General features: G+C 37.8%; 2 protein-coding genes across 2 annotated transcripts in view; one reads left to right on the top strand and one right to left on the bottom strand.

The window, feature by feature from the left end:
• Positions 1 to 6209: 6209 nt before the first annotated feature.
• aimp1a (aminoacyl tRNA synthetase complex interacting multifunctional protein 1a) lies at positions 6210 to 18129 on the bottom strand. Its single transcript, XM_054604135.1, has 7 exons — positions 18001 to 18129; positions 14809 to 14939; positions 13795 to 13908; positions 11696 to 11857; positions 9689 to 9897; positions 8011 to 8179; positions 6210 to 6507 (listed from the first exon to the last, which is right to left on the bottom strand). Coding segments are annotated over exons 1-7 (954 nt in total). The 5' UTR covers positions 18003 to 18129; the 3' UTR covers positions 6210 to 6340.
• Positions 18130 to 18262: 133 nt separating this feature from the next.
• The window catches only part of tbck (TBC1 domain containing kinase), a 42868-nt gene continuing 36798 nt past the window's right edge, over positions 18263 to 24332 (top strand). Inside the window, exons 1-12 of the mRNA XM_054604134.1 lie at positions 18263 to 18526; positions 18954 to 19166; positions 19826 to 19898; positions 20485 to 20599; positions 20713 to 20786; positions 21493 to 21634; positions 21772 to 21832; positions 21925 to 21986; positions 22529 to 22590; positions 22860 to 23008; positions 23812 to 23950; positions 24054 to 24153. Of these exons, the coding sequence (XP_054460109.1) occupies positions 18292 to 18526; positions 18954 to 19166; positions 19826 to 19898; positions 20485 to 20599; positions 20713 to 20786; positions 21493 to 21634; positions 21772 to 21832; positions 21925 to 21986; positions 22529 to 22590; positions 22860 to 23008; positions 23812 to 23950; positions 24054 to 24153 (1425 nt within the window). The 5' untranslated portion in view covers positions 18263 to 18291. The remainder of the gene's footprint in view (positions 18527 to 18953; positions 19167 to 19825; positions 19899 to 20484; positions 20600 to 20712; positions 20787 to 21492; positions 21635 to 21771; positions 21833 to 21924; positions 21987 to 22528; positions 22591 to 22859; positions 23009 to 23811; positions 23951 to 24053; positions 24154 to 24332) is intronic.

Genomic DNA, 24332 nt, shown 5'->3' with positions numbered 1-24332 from the left:
TACTAAAGGTCAGCTCAATCAAGCACATTTAACTCTTCTATGAAACGCACAAAGCCTATTCTTTGTGCACTGGGGATGGTAATTTAGTGGTGGGGCTCTGCCCTCCTGTGGTCAGCTCAGCTACTCTCAAGGTGTCTCAGAGGTACAATGAATTTTCCTGTTCAGTTTCTGTTCCTGTACACGGACGATTATCTCTGGAGACAAAGACCCTTTGGTTGCATTTAGTTAAAATTGTCCCCTTTGCTTTGCGTTATTCAGATCGTCAGCACTTTTTGACATGTCACAGTAGGAACAGCACTGGTGTAAATTATACAATAAATTATGGCTGAATTCCATTTAGCTGCTACAGTTTCAAGGCCCTTGTATTATGAATACACAAAAGCAATCAATGTTAAAAAGAGGTGAAATTAAAATAAATCATGAAGGAAAGCAGATATAATATATAAATAACGCTTGCCTGAGCAGGAAAGAGCTGCAGGTGGATTCAATATGGATCTTCCACCGGGCAAAGCTGCTCCATCTTTCATCCGCGATGCCTCTAGACAGCTTGTGAAGCAGCTCTCTGCTCTGCTCCGTTAAAAAGCTCCTAGTCCATAGTCTATTTCTGACAGAGCAGCGAGCGTTTGCACAGAGCAGCTTGAGCATGGAAATTTAACTAACTAACTACTAGATGTATTTCAAATGATATTTTGCATTTACTGTACACTATATTGTTTGGGAACTCAAACGTCAGACTTGTACTATCCAATGCTGGTGTCAATATTTTTTGTCGTGGCTCAATCCATTTCTTGAAATTTCTCATCAGAATCCCAAGCTGGCTGGGATTGTTAAAAGTTTCAGTAAAATACAAAAATAATAGTTTCAGTCCTTGATTATGGTTGGCCGAGCCGCGTTTGAAGCCATTGTAAAATCCTCTATAAACACACAGCTGTGACCACATTACATCAGTATTAAAAACAAAACAAATTGTTACACAATGTCAGATCTTGTTGTGAATTTTGATTTACTGTGTGGGTTAAGCGTGGATTAGTGCTTGGTGGAAAGAGATGGACAGGGTAGAGGAAGAGGTGGATAGAAAGGAAAGAAAGGATAAGCTGAAATCAATGAGAGAGAAATTGAAGAGCTGGAAAAGTCAGTAAAAGAAGCAGACTGTAATATGTGGTCCGTTCGCTGCTTCCAAATATGGTTTGCCAATAAAGATCTGGATCTCAGTTTTACACAATCAGCAAAATGTAGTTAAACATCTTGAACACTATGGGTTCAGCAGTTACGTTGGCCTACATGCTGAGCGTGAATGGCTAGAGAAGATGCTGGAGCAATTTTACTGCTTCTGGCTCTGTGCAAATAAAATGCACCTGTCCTGAGTCAAACACAACTGTACCAGCAAAGAGGAATGCTCATTAAATTGAACAATACTTCAACAATTATCCAGATAAATGTTAACAACCACCCCAATCTTTAAGTGTGCTTTCCACTCTCAGTGTGTGTTGCTGGACAACCATTGTGCTAAATGTTGCTGAAGAACTCCATGGAGTAACCTCTTGTGGCTTATTGCTTAATTCTACAACGCAACTATAGAGCTACTTATCAGCAAATTCAATATTACAAAATATCAATAATTTACAAATACAGTATTTTCAATCGTTTAAATAGAGCATGGAAGATTATTCTTGGCGATTGGGAGTAGTATTATGTTATAAAACAATCTAGACTCAAACGTTCACTTACTGTATTTCTGAGCTTTCTTTCAGCAGTCTGCCATCATGCACCTAGGTGTGGAACTTGATACAGAATAAATGGATTTTGAGAGCCTACAGCTGTTTCCTTTGAGTTAAGTATCATATTAGTCTGAGCTGCTCCCCAGGAATTTATTTATTCTGTAATTATCGTAGTTGTCTTATTGCTGCCTGAGTTTTAAAGGTCCTATGAGAGAAACGTCACAGCAATTAAGTAACAAGTGAAGACAATTTGCAGGAGTTTGCTCACTAATACTACCAGCTGAAATTGCATTGGCTGTCTAAATTTTCTATCAAAATACTAACTTAACTCAGACGAGTAACAGAAATGTTGGCTTGTGTGTAAGCAGTGATTTAAAATAAATAATAAAAAGGGCCCATAATATGGATAAAAGATTTCCTGCAGTTGAAAGAGAAGCTTGGATAATTCTGTTCATTGTGAACTCTGCCGAAGCATGAAACCACACACAGAGGAGCATGCAAGAGCTGCTCTTTCAACTACAGCCAACATATGTCCACAGAGTTTGGTCTTTCCCTTAGCACTCTACAGTATTTTCCACCCAAATCATGTTTCTGCCCACCTACTGCTATTATTGAAACAAAGCTGTTGATTATTTTAAATTTGTAGGTTGACTGTTTATTGCTGAACTGATCCAAATATTGTTAGGTTGTGTTTAACAAATTTTCCATTATGTAATAACCACCCACACCATGTGGAAGGATTCTGATAGCTGAGCTGAAACGTTTATATGCAAATGTTTTCATTTTTAAACAACACACATTCTGAATCAACACTTTAGGCTTGGTGTTAATTAAACTGTCTGGAGTGACAATTAATCAAATTAAATTATAAATTAAGGTGATTTACGTGATAAATTAGTTGTATGATTTGTGGAGGACGAGGCAGAAGGTTCATCCACATTCACTCAATGCTGAAAGATCATCAGCAGGTTAAGCAGCACAGAGGACTCAATCGCTGGCATTTACACTCTACCAGCTGTATAATAATACAAAGAGCAGAGTTTAATAACCACTTAAAGCTCTACAAATCATTATTTTTTGAGTATGTGATGTGAAAGAAGTTGCATGCAGTGATGAAGCTACAAAAAAATTGTCACCCACCTCTGCAGGTCTACTTGGCTTTTCAACAATTTTAGTTCATTGTTTAGGTTCCACTATCACATATTAAAGGTACTGTTAAATTTCACATTTAGAGGGGTTAATACCCAGAAACGTTAAGCTGTTGGGGTCCAAACAGAGTAATGAGGAGAGAGAACATTGGACTTATTGATGTGGTGAGCAGAAACAAAGTTCCAAATAAATGTTGCAATGTTTGAATGGACAAATGCTGTCATATTAGCTCTAAACCTTGACATGGCAGGGCTGTAAGTCTGTCAGCACTGTTGTGGAGTTAATCTTCCCGAAAGTGGCCAAAATAATTAAATACATTTAATCACTAAAATGTACAAAGCAAAGCGAGAGGGGGAAATGTCCTTTGAGGATAAAAAAAAGTATTACAGCAACAACCTTGGCTTGGAAGATGTTCATGAGGATTTGGAAATAACAACACATCTTGATATCATTATTAGTTGTAGATGTTAACTAAAGTCCTGTCAATGTACAAAACAAAAAGCTTGGCTTGGCCACTAAACATCACTTGGTAGTGATGATAATAAACAAATGATGGTTAGGTTTGCCACTTCCAATGTTTCTTCAGCAAATAGAGTCAGGACTTGACTCTTTTTCATCACTTAATAGTGATAAATCATACAATGTCAAGACAAGTTTCACGTAACACATTTTAGCTTGAAAAATATCTCTTGCAAAGAATTTCAAATTATGACTTGTGACTAAATGCCACACAATGCATCAAAGAACAAACACTGAAGAAAGGATCTGGCTACAGCAAAAAGCTACTGTACAACACTAAAATATATGTATTCTAAAACTGTGTCTTTGTATTAGTGTTACATATAATGAAGACAGAAGGCCATTGTTGATCCAACAGTTCAAGTCAACTAGTGGGAATTTTATTGCCAAATAAACACAGCTAATAGATCATTTTTGAAAACAAGGTTGGGGAGAATATAACAAAACAATAACACATTTATCTATTTGTCAGGACCCTGCACACATCCAAAGGGTCTTGAAGTAATCAAGAAACATCCAATATCTTGATTCACAGCAAATCAGATCTTGCAATATCGAAATGCAAATCATGCTGTCCAATATGAATCACAGCTTTGATCCGAGAGGTTTGCATTTCTTCAGAAAGACCTGTCATAGTTTGACTTTCACGCCTCGACACAAACTGACTCGTTGGCTTCAAAGATGAGAAATATATTCCTCATGGCCCCTGCTGTTTCACGATGTTCTGGTTGTTGGGTCCCTCTTTGTGGAACTTCGAACTCAACATTTAGAGAAACATAGCATTAAATTGCCTGTTAGTCAAAGTTACCAATACACCAAATCCTTTTGTCGAATTGGTGAGTTAAAATAGTTGTTTGGGTTTTTCCAAAATGTTCTTATTCCTTTTCTTCATATACTTTCAGGTCTGTCTGAAGGTGTCACATTTGTATGTGTCCGCCTCCGTAAAGGCCTGCTAGAAGAATTATCTTTGCTCAGGTCATTTTGAGGACATATAACCTGGAGGATAATGAGTGAGGGGGAATTAATAAAGCAGCAACACATACAGGTCCTCTTTAGCTTTTAGCAGTGCTAACCAAACATCACAAGGCAAAAGCAATGTTTTGATGTGTGGCTTATCAGAGCATAGGCAACCTCTGAAATCAGTAATGGCCCCAAAAACTCACTCACATTACTAACTCAAGACAAAAGTGTCTCATTCCCACTTATGATGCTAGATCTTAATAAATAAATATAAATGTAGTGATCAGGAAAACTCTGATAATCTACAGTCAGATATGTTTGGATGAATAGGTAATTGCTCCACATAGTTTACACCAGACGCAGCTGAAAATTCCATTAGGAAACGAATGGTCTCCAACAGTCTGACTCAAAATATCCTGGAGTGAGTTTTCTCTCAGGTTGCAAGAGTCGTGGTCACAGAAAATCCAGGAAGAAGTCTGTGGTTTAGGTGAGAATAGGTTTTAGCTGAGGCCACTTACTAAAGCTGTATATGTCATCTTAACCAAAATGAGAGGTTCACCTCATTGAGGATTTCTGGTTATTTTTACTTGAGGTGTATTGATGTCCTGAAAAGGAGAGCTTTAGTAATTTAAAACCATACAAACCACCATAGGACATTGTTTAATTGACCATCAGGTGGGTGTTTAAGCACTTGTTGGGAGCATATCCGTGTGTTTCGATAAAAGTCTGTATAATCCCTCAATCTACAATCAGTAGAATAACAACAGTGTCACTGATGTGAAGTACCCCAAAACCGGGCCCACCCCATGCAGTCTTCTTGCAGACTGGTGTTAGCAGCAGTTTCACAGCTGCAGTTCAAATATATACTGCTCCATCTATTGGCAACAAAAGCAACAGCAGCAGCAGTTTAGACCTGCAGATGTATGTTGAGACGCACCATCTGCAGCAAGGAGATTACTGTCTTTCAAACCTTTTTATGCAAAATACTGAGAAAGTTTAAAGAATTGTCATCCTGTGTCTGTTTTGTGTTAGGGGGGCAGACAACAAAACAAAATTAGCAATATGAATTGACTCATTTCTGCATTTGGTGCTAAATATTGGAGGTGAAAACTGTTATTCATATAATTTACATTTCCTCTATCTGTGGTCTATTGGTGGGGCAGTTATCTCAGCAGAGGTGACTGTCTCTCCAGATAATTAAGAAAGAGAGAATGCAATAAATTTGCTGAAGAAGAGGACTCAAACAGTAAGCAGAAGTTCTGTGCGATGCTTGTATTTGACCCATGACAGTTGTTTTTGTAAAGTGGATGGCCTTAATTACTGTGGATGTAACATTAGAGCCTCTGGTGCACAGCTTTCTGTCTGTTTCTTCTGTGTAGTCTGATACTTCCGGAGGTGGGTAGACTTTTTCTTTCAAGAAGACAATAAAATAAAGCACATGGTACTGGCATCACAGAGCACAGACTGAGATTCCGACAGTTGGCCAGAATATCGGAGAGCTGGGACTGAGCGCCATCTAAATAGCCCCTGCAAAGAGCTCAAGAACCTGATCTGTTTTTGTTGGGCTTTGTTGTACAACATCCCTGTTTCATCTCCTGCTCATTAAAATGCTCAGGACTAGACAAAGTGGAAACCAATGACGCTCGCTCAGGTCCAGCACTGATGTCCTTTAGAGTTATAACCTCAAAATCAAAGCACAATCGAGCTAATGTGCCTCCGGAGAGAGGACGAAGTTGATGAACGCAAGCAGAAACACATTTGTATTAAATAACTTCACTTTGATGTGTATATTTAAGGGATAAAAAACAAACTGATTGTCATGTGACAGATTCTTATGACAGACATTAAAAACATGTACTTTTCAAAACCCTTTATTGAACATCTTCAAAGCATTAACTTCCATTCCTCGCCCTTCTGTTTCTCAACAACATCATCTTCATCACTGCAGATGATTGCCAAGTAAACACTGAGCTATTTCAAGCAGCTCTGTTATTTTATTTGATTCCACTGTTGGTCATGGTTTGGGCTTTGCAGACTCCCTTGCCGGCAACTTCAAAGGCAGCTCCCTTGTAGGTTGCGACACACTGGCCGTCCGTGCGTAGGTCTGGCTGAACCTGCTCCCAGACCTTCTTCTTGGGGTTCAGCTCTTTGTCTGGTTCACCTGCAATCAAGAAGTCAGTTTGATGCATTAGAAACTCGTCTGTTCTCTGCTCATCCATCACACATGCAGGAATTTTTGGATCCGGACTGTACTTGCATAACTTCCTGAAACACTGTTTTGATATATCAATGCCATTGACAGATGACCTAACTTTGCTCCATGGCTTTTTCATATTCAGCATACACTGAAACGATCTGTGTTATAAGCTGAAGCAAATACATATCCTGAGCAAATTACCAAGATTTATCAGGCCAATTCTAATTGTATTCATCTCAAGTGAATTGTAAATAGTTTATAGAATAGAATAATTGTGACTTTCTATCATCTTCTGAGTGTCAGCCTTTTAAAATATAGTTTGTTCATAGCCTTAATTCCAAACATCTAAACCGAACTTCTCAGAATCAAAGCATGCATCCGCGGAAAACAATTAAATGAGCTTCTCACTTCACAGGGACTTGTCTGTCTGGCTTCTGTCTGTTTTCAACCATCTCAGGGCATGAGGACACAAATGTGTTTCCTTTCCCAACACTGCCATTTACTACTCAAGAGTGGCAACATTCAGTTTTGATCAGAAGCGTGCAAGCGGTTTGGATTAGCAACTTGAGCACATTCTTAAGTTCAAGCAGAGGAGCTGGGCCCCTTTAGTTGGGGAAATGTGGGCAATTACAACCATGTACCCACACCAGCAGGGGATTGGCTGTAACTGAATCTGTACCATGGCCCTTTGGTTGGAGAAAAAAGGGAAAATAGGAGAAAGAAAAAAACCCTTTCACCTATTATTTCCTTTTATATGTACTTCAGGAAACTGAACAGCTGTATTGTTAAACAAACAATACCGCAACATCACGACAAATTAACCAATCCCATCATTGCACTATCCTCCTCCACTGTTCTTTGGTGAAGTTTTAATAGGATATGACTTTTTAATTCAGTATCCATAAAAATAATTCCAGCCATAGAGATGCCTCGTGAATCAAACAGCTTTTGGAGTGGCTGGGCCATGTGTACTGCAGGGATTAAAGCCTCAACTGATGCATCTGGACTGTTGGGAACTTTGACCACAGATCCACATTCATCATATCTTACTCTTACTTTTTTTTCACAGGAAAACTTCCCTTTTGGTTATTGCTTTCAAATGAATATGAGAATATCTTTCTGACTGAATAATAATAAAAAAAAAAGGAGTAGGTTACATTCCCAGCAATGAGCGTTGATTAGTCTGTCAATTCAGCAGTCACAGGCCATTTAGCCACCAACAAACAGAGCCGAGTCCTTCAATGAGAGCTTTCAGAGGGGTCTGAGAACACATCATGATCGGTGTTGTTTCTGGCAGTGAGAAGCATAAACGACACCCTCCCATTTCCTAAAGTCAGAGGCATTTCGTGGAAACTAGGCTGGGAAATTCTTTCAGTGGGCTTAATTCCACAACAATCATCAACCAACACTCAGCAGTGGGGGAAGCATTCTCTGTTTTTCGTGGGTACAGTAATCTGGTGCTGGTACCTGGGAAGCCCTGGAAAGTAACTCTGTCCCCTGGTGCTGCTCCACTTGGAGGATCAAGAATTTCGATCTTGTCTGGTGAGCTGGCACACATGACCATAGCCTGGGACACCACTCCTCTCATCTTGGCTGGCTTCAAATTACACATCAGGATTGCCATGCGGTTCTGCATCTGCACGGGGGACAGAAAAATAAATTATACCCATTTCAAATTACATACAAATTACATAATCCAGTATAAACAATAATGGCAATGCCAATCTACTAATTTAAAATTGCTTTGGAGGTTTATGGTTTGTTTTCCTCATTTCATAAATCAAAGGGAAAAGCAAACAGAAAAACCCTTAACTCTTGTCTGGAGACCTCTGCGGCTTACCAACATTTAGAAGAAGACCAGAGGCCGTTTCTACCAAAAACTGAGAAAAAGAACACTCCAACATTCCATAAAATGATGCACTGCAGATCTAAATAACAAATAATCATACCATTTTTTTGAGGAACACCAGAAACACAAGAAATTGTTAGATAAGCTACATTTAAAATCCCTCATGTTCTTTTGACAGGGTTTTGGTTGTGCTTTTCATTTTTCATCTCAAGTCAGGGACAGAATGTGAATGTTCTGTAACAGTATTTACTAAACAAACTGAACTCGTATAACATCTATTATTTCAAGAGTAACAAGAAACAGTTAACATGTAAAGTAAAGTAATGAGTTGATTTTAGACTGTGGGTAATGGACTGCTGCAGACACACAAAAGGCAGCAGAGGTTTGCTGTTTTAGAGAGCTAAAACACTAAAAAATTTGTCTGTGTGCGTGGAATAAACTTTTCCACTTTTAATGATTTATCCCTTAGGTATAATAGTTACTTTTTGACAAAGTCAGACAGGGTTTGTTACACATGATTTCAGCAAGCATATGGTTCCATTTAAGTGATATACACTTTGAACATACATTATAATGCAGAAGTTTAATGAACAAAGGCTCCCTGGTCTAGAAATCTGAACAGTAAAAGTGAGAATTACTGACAACCATACATTTGTTGGCTGCAGGAGCGAAACATAAATCTGATGCAAAATAAATAACAATATTCTATAGAAATCCTGAATCACCCACATGAAATATTGAGATTCTAAGCAGAACCGTCAGAATGGAGATTACTTAACTGTCACTTTAAATGGACCAATAAATCCTTGTTATGACCTTAGAGAGCCATTAATGCATATAAACTTATATATAGCACTGCTTGTGTATTTGGTTGAAACAACTCTCAAATAGAGTCCCTGCAGGGATTCATAAAGTTAGTAGGAAAATATTGCATTGAAGTCTACATTTTCCTACTCATAAGCAGACATTGTAGAAAGTCTGCATATGTTGATTTTGACATGTACATGCTTGTGACCTGGGTCTGATGAAACATTCAAAAACAAGCTAAATCAGGCAATGTGTGTGAATCCCTACACATATCTGGATTCTTCTAAGGTAGCCAGTTTAGCATAAGACTAAGTTCCATGACCCTACCTCTGTTAAATACACTGAACTTTACCATCACATGATGTTGCAGAAATGTCTTTATGCCACTCTGCAAATTGCACTCAGTTGCCAGCTACAAGGGCTTATGTATTGTTTTAGCTAGCTGAATATAATAACCTAGCAACTGAGTGTATATGAGTTGTACTGTACCTGGTCCAGAGGTATGTGCTTGACCAGCCCGCTGACCACTGTCCTAGGAGAAGCCTCTCCCACATCCACCTGCTCCACATATAGACTGTCGGCATCTGGGTGCTTCTCGGCTGTGATTATACGTCCAACACGCATGTCCAGACGAGACACGTCCACCTTGGCATCTTCTTGGCTGGGGGCTGCCTGCTTCTTCTCTGCTTTCTCCCCTCCTGGCACACAAGGAAAGAAATACTGTTAAACTACACACTTGCATTAATCTGTTTCATTCCAACAAATGTGTGGTAAAACAATGTACTGGGGTGTTGTAAGTTTGGTTGGGTGCACTTTTAGCACAGACATTCAGACAGTAGCTATCAATCATATGTTTAGGGAAGGTTTGCTGCATGACAAGAGACATCTGTGAGAGTTTTCATGCTATTATCACTAAAATGTGCATGATATTAATCGGAAATGTTTGTTTAAAAGCACTGACAATATTTCAGCCCGCTGGTATGGTTGCAAGGGAAATTATAAAAAAACAAATTATAGTTGAAGCAAAACCGGGCATCTGTCTGGAATCTGATTTAATTTCCTCCCATAAATGACAACAAACCCACCAATGATCAGCCTAAGGGTTGCACTTTTTTCGCCTCTTCCCAGAAATGCGGGGCACATACCTTGACTAAAGGAGTGTAGCAATGTGCACTTTTGGGTGAGTGCCTCATGATCCAATGACATAGCAGAATAGCAGATGCTTCCTCCCGGGACAGAGTACCTTTCACTCGCCTGGTTTGCTAACACATTCATTCCAGTGGGTTGCGCTGATCAAATGACCACATGGTCTTTAATCATTCCTCTGAGCCGACACCAGCTCTGATGAATATGAATTCCAACCCCTGCCTTTGATATTCAACATTTTCTCCTCTGTGTAATCAATGCTCTGATGCGATGACAGCGCAGCGACGTAAAACATTACAGACTACACTAAGGTTACACGTGGGTTTGCAGACTAACGAGTAATGACTGTTTGGATTAGGTGAGAACACAGCTACATTAATGCCTGAGGTAACAAAGGGATTTACATGTACCACACCTTATAAAAGAGGAAGATGCAACTCAAATTAACAGCTCCCTAACATCTGGATGTAAGAAATGTCAGACACGGCAATCAATTTGTCAGTGTCTTAAAGCTTGTTTCTTCCCTTTTCATAATTATAAACCCATAAACACATCCAGTGCTAATTATTCCCTGTCTCTGCCTGACAGCCCTTCTGATGATGATGATTCCAGGTTTCTTATTGCTAAAAGTGAAATAGATATTTGAGTGATTTACTGCAAATAATTGAAATTATGTGGCAGGGATTTTCTTGTTTTGTGTTCTTAACTTAATCATAAATGTAAAACAGTTTAACGCCATTATATTTGACACATAGGGATACTTTGGTTTTATGAGGGGGTCCTAGAATGACGCACATCAACAAAACAACAACATTAAATCATTCTCAAATTGGACTTAATTGCTGGTGACAATAGACAAGGACGTCTTTTCATAAACAAAGCTTAAAAACCATAAAAGTCCACGACAAATGAAGCTTTACTAAAAGTCTTTTCTACTAAGGTCTAGAGATCATGGATCCATTTAGAGGCCAATACAGGCGGAGGGCAGATACACACACCGCCACAAACTTCAAGGGTTCATAAATTAGAAGAACAGGGATTTGAGTCAATACATATGGAAAGTCTTACCCATTCTGCCTTTAATTTCCAAATAATAATAATAATAATAATAATAATAATAATAATGCTGATGAAGTAGGAATATATCCTGAATGGACACTTTAATGGCTTTAATAAAGTCCTTTCTGATAAAACTGAAATAGAAGAAAAACTGTAACTGAAATTTATGATACAAATGTTGCTAGATGACATATCTAAAGAGATTTAATTAAATTCTATTGGATGTGAAAACTTCAAAGGATTCATAATAAAACACTGAAATGCGCCTTCATTTTGTTCTCCAGCTGTTACCTTTTTTCTCTGGCTTCTTCTTTTTACCCTCATCTTTGGGAGTGGGGCTCTGGACGGCAGCAGCAGGGGAAGCAGAGGATGCTGGTCCAGAGGGTTGAGGAGGGACGGGCTTCGAAATGCACTCGACACTGTTGTCACTCGATGGCATGGCCACTGCTCGCACTTCAGGAGGAAAAGCGGGTAAAAGGTCAGTAGAAAGACATGATTAAATAGAGGATCATGCTTGCTGTCTGAAATACTTTTTTTTTTTTTTTTTAAATATCTCTGACAACTGTTTTTCTCGGCTCGTAGTGTCCATAATGTTGTGTGAAAGTATGAAACGACAAGAGCATAGCAGTTCTGATGTAAAAAAGATAATTTACGTTACAAATACACAGGGTACACTACTTCGTACGCACAGAGCTGGTTGCATCAACATGTTACAACGAAATGATACAGAGGGAGAATTATTTAAACACCCAGTGGGAGGACTGCTCTCATGATGCAAACAGCTTAGATGGGAAAATGACACAGTGTCCACGTTGATGGAAACAAGGATATGGAGCCATAAAGCAGGGAACAATGTCCGACAATAACTCTCCAGAGAAAAATAACCCCTCATTTAAGGCGCCTGATGTTTGAAATCCTACAAAAATCCTGTGCCTGTGTCTGACAAACATCGGTCTGCAGGCACACCACCGTTGCCATAATGCTTTTAATTACCTTAATTCTATGTTAGGACCTGAGCTCAGGACCTCTCCGGTTTACCTTGGAATTACGGGCAACAACCTCTTAAACTCTGAACATTCCCCTTAAGTTTGCTGTGAGGTTATATGGTTGCACTCTTGTATCAAATGACATTATTGAAGATGTCCTGTGCATTCTTTTATTCATGTATCTCTGTAAACATTGGGAACTCGAGTAGAATTTTAATTAAATCTGCACTTACCCATATTGTTACATTAAAATGAATCAAAAGACTGTGTGTAATGAAAAAACGGAGGGCTAGCAGTAACAAACCCACGGAGAATAACTAGAATCAGGTCTACAGAGGTTGCTTTTAGCCTACTGCAGCTCACAGTTTTTTTTGTTTTTTTTACCCTGACGTCGCGTCTGGCTGGTGAACAAAATAAAGCATTTAGCAGCTAAAGAGACAGATATTTTAATCTGGAGTTGGCAGAGACCAAAACGGAAGAGATTAAGAAAAGAGAGTATTAGTCTTAAATGTTTCACATGGCAAGAAACGAAATTCCAAATGAATGCCTATGTTGCTCCATGTAGGCTGGATGTTTACATTAAATTAAAATCATGTTTGCCATGACAACTTTATGAGGGTGATAATATGACAACCAAAGTGGACCTAAAAAAAGTATTGCAGTCATAACTTATGTGGGTTATATCAATGCTTTATTTTCAACTCAATTAAAATGGTGTTGAAGCTATTTTGACACTCAACTTCATAGTTTTTATTCCTCGGCTGCAGAAATGTTGTTTTTCTCAAGGCACCATTATAATCATATACAATAGTTTGTTTTTCTCATCTCGATAACAAATCAGCAGAGCAGACTGAAAGTGCTTAAAAAAGTTCTTATTTATCCATGTTTTGATTAGGACATTTAATGCCACTTTAAATCCATTGAAAAGAAAACCCCCAAAATAAACATCACAATTAGAAACACAGTCTTTGGTTTAATTGAACGCATTCCTTCTACGTTCCAACACTAACATATTTGGTCTTTTTGAATAAGGTTAAATTGCTTATTTCTTCAAGCCTTTCTTTATTCCTGTAGTGTCTTTCTGGAAAACATTAAATGTGTGTTAATGATCTGAGCTTTTTTCCCTTGAATGTCAACGTATGTCAGATGCACATAGCTATTCTTGAAGCAGTATGGCTGCTTATAATAAAACAAGATCCAACTATAATGGGCTGAGGCGACAATGAAAAAGATGCCATCATTGATAGTAAACCAAACAATGCTATAATGAGCAACAACTGACATCAAATGTTACTATTGCTTCTTTAACCAGATATGAAGGATAACAACATCAAGGTCTTTCAAAAGACAAACAAACATTTCATCTGTGATGGAAGATTTGGCTTGGAACCAAACCCAACATACCTCCCCTCTTCTTCTCTTTTTCCAGCAGCTGTTTTTTTAGTTCCTCAATGTCATTCTTCAGTTTGGCATTCTCCACCATCAGCTTCTTCTCTTCTCTGACACTGGCCTGGATGACTGCAGCAAGGCAAATTCTTGTTAGCTCTCAGCACAGGAATGAAATTTCACTATCCCAGAGGGTATTTTCAGAACTGCTGAACTTGTAGAAATACATTATCGACTAAAACAAAGTGAATATTAAAATCTATAGTTTGTCTCTTTTGGAGTTAAAGAACCCACAACGTTTTCCATTCATCCAGTTTTTGGATTCCCAAGGAGTCTTAAATTACAGTAAAACACTCTCTCTCTATGTTGCGTTAGAATAATTCATATCTCTCCCATTGTTCAAGTGATACAGTTGTAATTGTACAAGATCATAGAGATTATTCAAAGTGGAGCTTTATCATTTACACCATTGCAACAGAAATAGAAACTTCTGCTCCCTCATTATATTTAGTTAAAATAAGACAGAACTCTACCTAATAATGTGTTTAAAGCATTTATTCATTTATAAATGAATTAATATGTATGAAATATATATGTCCCATTTGGCCCCCTTTCTATGAGTCAAGCTTATTGATACCATGGGAAATTAAATTCTTGTAAATCTAAGTGCACTTTCCCATAACTGGGGCCTCAGGTATCATAAAACTGCTAGTAGTCCGACGGGGATTTCACTCTTTAAATCATAACACTGTGATTTCATGCACGTAAGCAGTTCTTCAGTCCAAAAGTGTGTCACTCCTACAGCCAATACAGAAAGGAATTACGTTGTACAACTGAACGCAGGACTTTCTGCACAGAAATATAGACACAAATAGGAAACAACTTCAGAATTCATAAAAGTGTACTATTAACATATATATATACTTTTTTTTAAGACTCGGTCATAATATATTGGCTCTTAATCAGCTGACAAAATATTCTATGTACAAGCGATTTAGTGTCTGGTTGTGTGAGTTTAAGTGTGTCTCCTACCGGCTTTCTCTTTGAGCAGCTGGACTTGTTGTTTCAGGTACTCGATGATCTGGTCAGCCTCGGACGCTCGCTGCTCCAGCCTCAACAAAGGATTGTGACTTGACATCTTGTACAAGGAGCGAGCTAAAAACCTAACAGACAATAAGACATTCATTAATCTCAATAATACAAAAACTAGAATCTTAGAGCTGGACTATATATTGAACGGATTGCATTCGCAGTAGGGGCATATTCTGCAATATCTTTCTGGGTATTATAGATGGAGTATCCTTTCGTTTGTTTTGAATGGAGGCAAATGTTTAAGCATCAAGCTCACAAGTAGAATGAATACTTATAAAGTTACCCTATTCCATGAAATTTCAAGTTTACCCAAGTGACACATTGTAAAAAGAGATGGTATTCTAAAGTACTATGCTGAACATCTACAAAGATACATGTTTGGAGTTACAAGGTTTGCATTCCAGTACAACGCAACCACAAACTACAGCCTTTAAAATGACCACTGAGTTAAGTGAACTCCTCTCTGACAGTCGCAACAAAAACATTACATTTCTGCAAAGGTGGTATGGGTTGCAATGCTGTTCTATAGGACTGCAATACATTGTAGAGGTATTTCCTATTTGTTCAACATATAATATAATGTACTGGCGCTTCATTAGTAAACACTGTATATTCCAAAAGCAAAATCTAGACACTGCGGATGATATGTTCCGATATGTCTGAAAACAATCAGAATCTGAAATGTTTTCCAGGAGGTATAAACCATGTCTTAATAACTTTTTAAAGTTTGACATATTTGAGCTTGTTTAGTGGCAAAATCTGATCTTTGTCCACAAAGCATGCTGCGAGATAATCGGAAGAACATATGTTGCTCTAAATCAGTAAATCTTGTTTCCAGATTCATTAAATTTGAAAGTTTGCTGCAACATTTTAGTGTATAAAAAACCTCACAACAGCCTTGACAAGTTCCAACTTGACTTGGTCAAGCTAAGTTCTTGGATGAATTCCTATCTGTGATTCATAATATCAAGTCTAAAGAATTAAAATTCTGATAGTTTATCCTTTGCATCACACTTAGCATCAACATCATATGCATTCAGTTTTGATCATGAAGTTCAAAAAGGTCACCGGACACCAGTTTGGTTTTTGGGGTAACGTTCCTTTATCATGTTGAGCTCGGCAAATTACTTTTAAAAAAAAAAAACAGGAAAAGAAGGATTTTTACAAGGCTGAGACATGAAGAAGAAAACTTCTTACACATATTACAGGGAGGCGCTGGAAAACAACAGCTGGCTCGAGATGAAAACAAACTGTTGGGGGACGAGGAAATTAGAAACACAAAAGAGCTGGAGTTGATAAAATCAAGGATCAAAGCATTGCTTTTTGAGAAACTGAATTGATTGAAACAGGACCAGTGGTGGAGTAATGACAAGAGCCACAAAAAGGCTGCTCTCATTTGGATAACCCCTGAAAATGGGTCCTGGGGCCGAGGTCTGCACTGCAGACTGAAGTGGTCATTTCAGCTTTGGATTTCAAATGGAAATAGCAAAAAGTGTTAACAATGTTAAAGTGACGTGGGCTTTCAGCAGTCTTCAGGATGCCTTTAACTCGTCTTTACTGTATGGATATCTAAGTGTCTTTGATTCATCTCCTGTTTTGCAACTGTACATATCTAGCAGGTTAACTGTGCTTCACAGGGGACAGCTGGTGCGCAACTGGAGAGGCTTTTGCATTATCAAGCTTCTAAAAATAGGCACAGCTGACTGGTTTGCTTAATCAACAGTTCCCCACGCTGACATTTTATGTCTACATCCATTATAAAATTAAAATATTAAAAATAATACTGCATAGCTATACACAGACTAAACAGGGGGGTTTGACTCAGATCTGTAAATCTGTTATATTGAACCATCAGCTCTCTCTTGTATAGTGATGTAGAGCAGACTCACCGGGATACAAGTGATTGCTCTTTTCATGCTTTATTCCCACATTAAAAATAAACTATAGGAGGATACTTCCCCACATGTCTTCCAACCAAACCATTGTAAATGAAAAGAGAGAACAGTATGCCAGCACCACCTGAAGGCATTAGAGGGACCTACACATTTTAACTTAAAAGAAACAACACCAGATGCAGCCTTGTCAGTGCTTTTCAGGAGACATATGCACTCTTTTATGTCATATTTGCCCTTAAATCATTTTTCAGAATGCACATGCAACGATCAATGAAAACACAACTGAGAGAAAACGAGAACAAAAAAATAAAACACTATAATAATTGAGACACCGTGTCAGAGTTTGATAATGCAGAATCAAATTTGATTACAAATTTAACATGCCGGTAACTAAGTTACATGCATACGAAATTGGTTAACAAATGTAATGAGGTTCATCATTGACAGAAACATAAACCGAAAAACACCAATTACTGTCTATGTCTGCATAGAACACAGCAAAACAGTTGGGAACATGACACAGCAGGAATAGTGAGACTCTAATTAAATGTGAATATATCACATTACATTACATTACAGTCATGTAATGTGATATATTACATGACTGTAATGTTAGTTAAATGTTTAGAGTACACAATGTCATTATGCCCATTGTGATTTTTTTAATTCTAGATTATTTTAATTGTTCAGAGGAGTACTGAAAGGATTAGATTGGATAACGGACAGCAAATTCATTGTAAATTGAATTAATGTTAATTAAAAAGCGACTTAAAAAAAACTACTTTTCATATCACAATTCAATCATGCAGTTTACAGTTAATTTGTATAATGGATTGCATTATTATTTGCTCCTCAAATGTGGGGATTTACTTCCAATTCTACTAATTACTAGCTCGTTTCTTGGTTATACAGTCTATGGTTATAGCTAGACTATTAACCAATATTAAAGCATGGACTCACTTGCAAATAGAGTATTAAAATTAAAATAATTTCATATTGTTGATATTAATGTAAATTAGGAAAATAAAATGTATAGTGATATGTGGAGGATTGCTCAACAACATTAGTAGTGAGTGAAATCAGTAAGCCATTAGTGAACAACACTGGGACAAGGAAACCAATCTGCCTCTCATGGAGCTTAGCACTGGCAAACCACTAGCTCAGCGTTTGGTTTGAGGTGATCGACGACTTGCGATCGGTTTGTTAATAAAAAATAAAAAGGTTTTGTGGAACTTACATGGACTCTGAACCGCAGCACGTTTCAGGGAGAGGAGGGGGCTTGACAGGCACCAGTGGTGACTCCTGCTACAGGCGGCTGTCAGCTGGCCACAGAGACTCTGAGGCCGTCAGATCTCTGCAGTACCCGGACATGAAACAGGTCCACAGCGTGTCTAGCGGCGTGCGACAGTCATCTCTTCTACAGATCGGATACCGTCGCAAAATGTGAGGAGGCAACGGATAATGCCTGTGTGTAATAACTACAATGATAAGCCAACTATTCAAAACAATACCGAACAAAAAATAACTAATGAACAACCTTATTGTGTTTTTTTCCCAAATAATTCTGTTGGATTTAAGTTCCCTAATTGTTGTGTTTTGCTTCACTGCGCTACTTTGTCGCACACAAATGACGTCATTGATCACGTTCGCTCAGCTGTTCCCATCGCATCGCAGAGGCAGGAAACGAGTTCATTTAAAAATATATTTCAAGACTATTTCCGAGTTAATTCCGTCAACATGGCCATGCAGCTTTACCTTTAAGCGTGAGTAGGATCGTTTTTCGGATGTTATGCACATGACATTATTGTTTTCCTATCCGGGACAATAAGGAAGTTAACATTATTTTTCATAATATATGCTAAACTCCCACAGTGGGTTTATCTGCAGCATCACTGTGCACATTGTGCCTTTTGTTTCAGACGTTAATGCACAACTATATGCTGTGAATACCGTTTTATTACTTACATGTGTTACTTACTAGTACTTGCAATGACAGTGTTACCCTGTCACTTGCTCTAATGATGGTATTTGGTTAAGCACTTAAATTAATTTCATTCATGTTTTTCGAATGACATAAATGAGAATATGATTTACTACATCCTGGCGATGATCAGAATGTTTTGCTCATTCAAACATATATATATATATCACATATCATTAATCATAATGACTTCTCTTTCCCGTCATCAGTGCTTCAAGCCAGTGGCAAGATGAGACCCCTCAAGGACGCCCAGCTGGGGGCCTTCACCTTCTTTGCCTCAGCTCTCCCTCATGATGTCTGTGGGAGCAATGGCCTCCCTCTCACACCCAACTCTATCAAAATCCTTGGACGTTTCCAGATCCTCAAAACCGTCACTCACCCCAGACTCTGCCAATATGTGGACATCTCCAGAGGGAAACACGGTATGACTTTCTGTCTTGCCCGTTGTAAGGGGTCTAATCATACTGTATATCCTGTCTTTCTATTTTATTACATTTCATTTTTTCGTAATATTCTCCCCTTGATGTGTACTCTCACTGAGCCTATCCAAAACATACCTGGCATTTTATTTGGACAAAAAAGTAGAACCTGGGTATTTATTAAATTTCCAAGCTGGTGACAGTAGTCTTGTTTCATCCAGTTGTTCTGGTTGGAATGCATGTTTGTTGTGATAAACACGCAAGTCTGTTGTTAGTTGATTATATAAAGTTTGTATTTGTAAGTAGTAAACACAATATATTGTAGGACTGCATTTTATTGTAGTCCAAAACCACAACACCACAAGTTACCATTTCAATAAGTGAGGGTCAACCATGCAAACTCCACCGCCAAAGTTCCTAAATCCTCGGTAAGTACTACCCCAGCAGAAGATATTTTTTTTGCCACCTAACAGTCACATTTTAGTGGTTCCTTAAAATGCAAGTTTCGTCCCTGAGTTCCTCAAAAGGTTCTTGGTCCTTTAAGTAAGTTCATGAAGTGAAAACTTCTTGGATGGGTAATGTTTTGTACTGCAATACCGTATATCATAGAGGTGTCAAAATACATTTTAATCATAATAGTGCATTTTCACTCTGCTCTACAGAACGGCTGATTGTTGTTGCTGAACACTTTGAAAGCAGTTTAAGTGACTTCCAAAAACAGGGGAAAACAGCCAGGTGAGATTTTTTATTAAAAGTCCTCATAAACTATTCTGAAGTAATTACAGTGTATGTGATGAACAATTTTATTTTTCCTACCTTCACTTTCCTTATACTGTTAATTACAAGACGGCCATGGAAATAGTATGCATGGACCTTGCCATCTAGATAAGATAAGATAAGATAAGATAAGATAATCCTTTATTAGTCCCGCATCGGGGAAATTTGCAGGCTTACAGCAGCATAGAGTTAAAGTGCACACAAGAGACATAGTAAAGAAAGACAAGATAAAAATAAAAAAATAAAAAATAAAATAAAAAAACAAGTATTATAAATAAGCAAGAAAAACACAATAACTGAAATATAATATTTACAGACAGAAAAAAACTATTTTAACTATTATTGCACAGTGTTGTTATTGTCATGTGTCATGTGGTCTGCTGGGAGCAGAGCACTACTGGCCGAGGTTAGGTTTGCAAATAAAAAACGGTGTATTAAAACTGATACTTAACTGTTGAACATTTAGATAAATTCTTTGTCATGACTTTTCTCAGATCCACTCACCACTTGGTTTGACACACTGTCGGGTATTTGTTTGTGTTAGCCCAGAGAAGGTGCTGCAGATAGCCTATGAGGTCCTTGAAGGTCTGGAGTTTATGAACAAACACGGTATGGTGCACAGAGCCCTCAGCGCGCACAATGTGCTCATGGACTGCAAGGTAAAATTAAGCTGATTTATGTATGTCTTTTTAAGAGCTGAAAGTCTGTCCAAATAAAAGACAGTAAATGAATTTAATTTTGTCACTCTAACAGAGATTGCTTTTCTTCATAGGGGAATGTCAAGCTGGCAAAGTTTGGTCTTTATCACATGACTGATCATGGGGCAGATGTAGATTTCCCCATTGGGTACGTCTCTTTCTCCTCATTCATCACAGATAAAGATCCATTAGCGCTCTGGAACTCCTCAATTGTTGGCACTGAGCTATGTGTGCTGTCTGTTCAGGGTCAAAGTTTCACTTGTATCTGTTTGCCGTTAGTCAAATCATAAAAAAGGCAATTGACTATAACATTGATGCATAATGGCCTATTGCTTTTTCATACAAACCAGCTTTTGGGGCATCAAATAGCTTCCTGGTTTAGAAACTGTAACAGATCATTGGACTTTTATCCTAATCCAAAGGCCTTTGTGTTCCACCAAGTATCTCTGTGTAATATCCTTTTGCAGATTGAAAAGAAGAATGATGGCACATACCCATGACTCTCAATAACATCTGGATGAAAATATTTAATAAATGTAATTGTCAAACAGCTATGCACATTCTTAGGAACAACTGGATATACATCACTTAATGAAGCAATATCATCACTTTTCATGGAATACATTTTTTATTAGATAATATTATGTATTAATGTATAATATGGGAATTACATAATTAAAACCTAATAATACAATAAAGCTGACAAATTAATAAAAACTATGACAGGACATTTCTGCACTGAGATGTTAAACTAGTAATTAATTTAAATGGATTTTAAAGGGAGTGCTGGATATCAATATTATTTAGAGGCTGACAAAGTAATGTGCTTATCTGCTCTGTGCACATGACCTCAGGTACCCATCATACCTTTCTCCAGAGGTGATCGCTCAGGGCTCCTTCCACCCCAGTGACTCTTCCCATGACGAAGCTCCTCTGCCTTCAGGACCCAAAACTGATGTCTGGTCGCTTGGGGTTTTGTTGTTTGAACTATGTGCAGTAAGAATCCATCAAGAACCTCTTCATTCAAGAATAAGACATTCATTTAAGATTTTTATTTTGCTGTTGGGCTAGCCTGAACTCAAGCTGTATGGCTCATTTGCCCCATAAATTCTAATGCTGTGTATCAATTACAGGGTAGACGACTGCTGCAGAATATTGATATTAGTGAGAGATTGAAATTCATTCTAACCTTGGGTGAGTGAAAAGGACATAATGAATCTAAGTACTGAGCAATATGTTCTTTAATTTAATTAGGCTTATACTGTGATATTGTTTGTCATTCTCAGGTTGCATGGATGACATTGTCACTGTCCTTGCTGAGGAACATGGTTGTCTGGATGCTATCAAGGTGACGTCAAAATCATTGGCTGCCTCAATCTAAGTCAATAATAAAGACAATAATAAATAAGGATATTTAAATGGTATGTTTAAGGAGAGAGCTTTTAGACATTACTAGAAAATTAGGTTGCATTTTTGGCATCACAATATTATATAAAAAAAATATATATTTTATGTTTTCACTCCGCAATAATACCAAACTGCCCAATGCATCAGGATTGAATAAAGCATTTTCCCCTTAACAAATGTTGTCTAAATTACAAAAGGAATATCTGATAAAAAAAGATAAGCCTAAGAATCTGACAGATCATTTGTTGCCAACTTTACTTGACTTAACAAAGATTGTATATACAGATTTTTGTTTCCTATTAAATTAGAATTACACACTTAAAACTGTTTTATTTGAAAGTATTCAATCAGACATCTAATCCTACTTTGAGTTTTGTGTAAGCACTGCCTAATCTTTCTTGACCTTTTTGTGAGATTAGTAGAAGTTTAAATGGGAATTGTGTGTACTGTAGTTAATACGTTTTTCTTTTTTTTGTTTTACAGGCGCTGCCCCAAAATGTCCTCGAGTTGTTAAGGAAATGCTTGGCATTTCTTCCATCTAAAAGGTTAATACAGTCTTATTTATTTTGTTCATAAACACTTGGTCAGGCAGGTTATGAAATACTTGCTGCAAAGGATTCCAGCATGCTAAAACCAAGTGAAATGATACCAAAGTAAACAGTTGCAAGTTATTGCCTTACGACTTTTATGACTTTATATTACCAAATGTTTAATATAACAAAATGTCAGTTCTAAAATAACAACTTAAAAGCAGACTCCGTGTTTGTGGATATATTTCTGTCATGACCATGTGGTCTTTGTATGTGTCCTCCAGGCCGACCCCTGCAGACCTGCTGGGAGACCCTGTGTTTAGTGGCGTTTCGAGCCTCTACACGCCCTTCAAGAAGCCTGTTAGTCTGTTCTCTTCATCTCTGCGCTGTGCACATCTGGAACTCCCAGAGGACATCAGTGAACTTTGCAAAGGTCTTTACCAACTTCACACAACTGCACACGTAGCCTTACACTCAAACGTACACGCTACATACACACCAATCACCTGTCAACCCTTCTTACTCTTGACTAAAAAATTCAGTTTCTCAAAGCTGAATTGATTACCTTGAAGTAGGTTTGTTAAGCATGCTGGCATCGGTATTAATAATATCAGCAGTATTTAGTGTAAAAAATATAATTGGTGTCCCGTAAGATTTTTCTTTGATTTATGATAAGCCTTTAATTCATGTTCTTGAAAGCGTAGTTAATTTCTATTCTTGCTCCTACCTCGTATTTCCTCAAATTGCACTTATTTTAATTTGTTCCATTCTAAATTCTGTGAAACATACTATATGTAAAGCCATCTTAAAATTATCAGGACTAACTAAAAAACTTTTTTGTGGATAGGGCTACATATTTTCACTTTCAATTGCTACACCTCAGTTTCACGTACGGGCCTATGGTTAGTTCCAAAAACTTGTTCAGTGACTCCACAAAGACAAGAGCTTTCTAGCCTCTGCATATTGACAGCATCATATATAGACTATTTCCTCTGGACAAATTTATTTTGGATGAGATGTTCTTAGATTTACTTTGTTTGTTTTACATGTTGTAGGCCAGATTAAATCACATATTTTCAGACAAGATTCCACTGCAATATGAGTAAACATGTCTTGATGTCAGGTGATGATATTGAAAAAACTTGCTAATAAATTGATCATTAACTGTGTATGCTGCAGCGCCACCTTTGCCTATGGAGGAGGGGTTGACTGTTTTGTGTGTATATGTGTTATTAGATGATGATGACGACTACCTGTCGGAGCGGGCCATAGATGAGGTGTACCATCTGTGGTGTCTTGCGGGGGGAGACCTGGAGAAGGAGCTGACCAACAAGGAAATCATACAGTCCAAACCTCCAATCTGCACACTGCCCAAGTACGTTACCCACACACATATACACTGATGAAGGCGTTTGCTAACTTCAGGTGATCTTTAGACATCATAAAACATCTCCTTCTCTCTTTCTGTTTTTCTTTAGTTTTGTCCTGGAAGACGGGGAATCATTTGGCCAGGGAAGAGACCGCAGTTTCTTGCTTGACGACACAACAGTCACCCTGTCTCTGTGCCAACTTAGAAACGTAAGACCACAAACTTGTCAAAAGACATTTGGGTAACATGTGAATTGTGCATAGGATTAGATTTAGCATAGATGAACGGAAAATAAAATATCATAAGTTTTTAACCCAATACCATTATATCTGTATATGAGGTGCGAATTTAATGACTAAGTGGGTAAAGGCAAATGATAAAACAGCTA

The sequence above is a fragment of the Anoplopoma fimbria genome, chromosome 9, assembly GCF_027596085.1.
Source record: "Anoplopoma fimbria isolate UVic2021 breed Golden Eagle Sablefish chromosome 9, Afim_UVic_2022, whole genome shotgun sequence".
Lineage (NCBI taxonomy): Eukaryota > Metazoa > Chordata > Actinopteri > Perciformes > Anoplopomatidae > Anoplopoma > Anoplopoma fimbria.
This window is presented reverse-complemented; position numbering and strand designations above follow the sequence as displayed.

Coding starts and splice junctions, on each gene's coding strand:
- aimp1a (XM_054604135.1), bottom strand. Junction 8,180..9,688: donor AGCACATACCTCTGGACCAG/GTACAGTACAAC, acceptor TCCCCCGTGCAG/ATGCAGAACCGCATGGCAAT. Junction 6,508..8,010: donor TACTTTCCAGGGCTTCCCAG/GTACCAGCACCA, acceptor TCTTGATTGCAG/GTGAACCAGACAAAGAGCTG.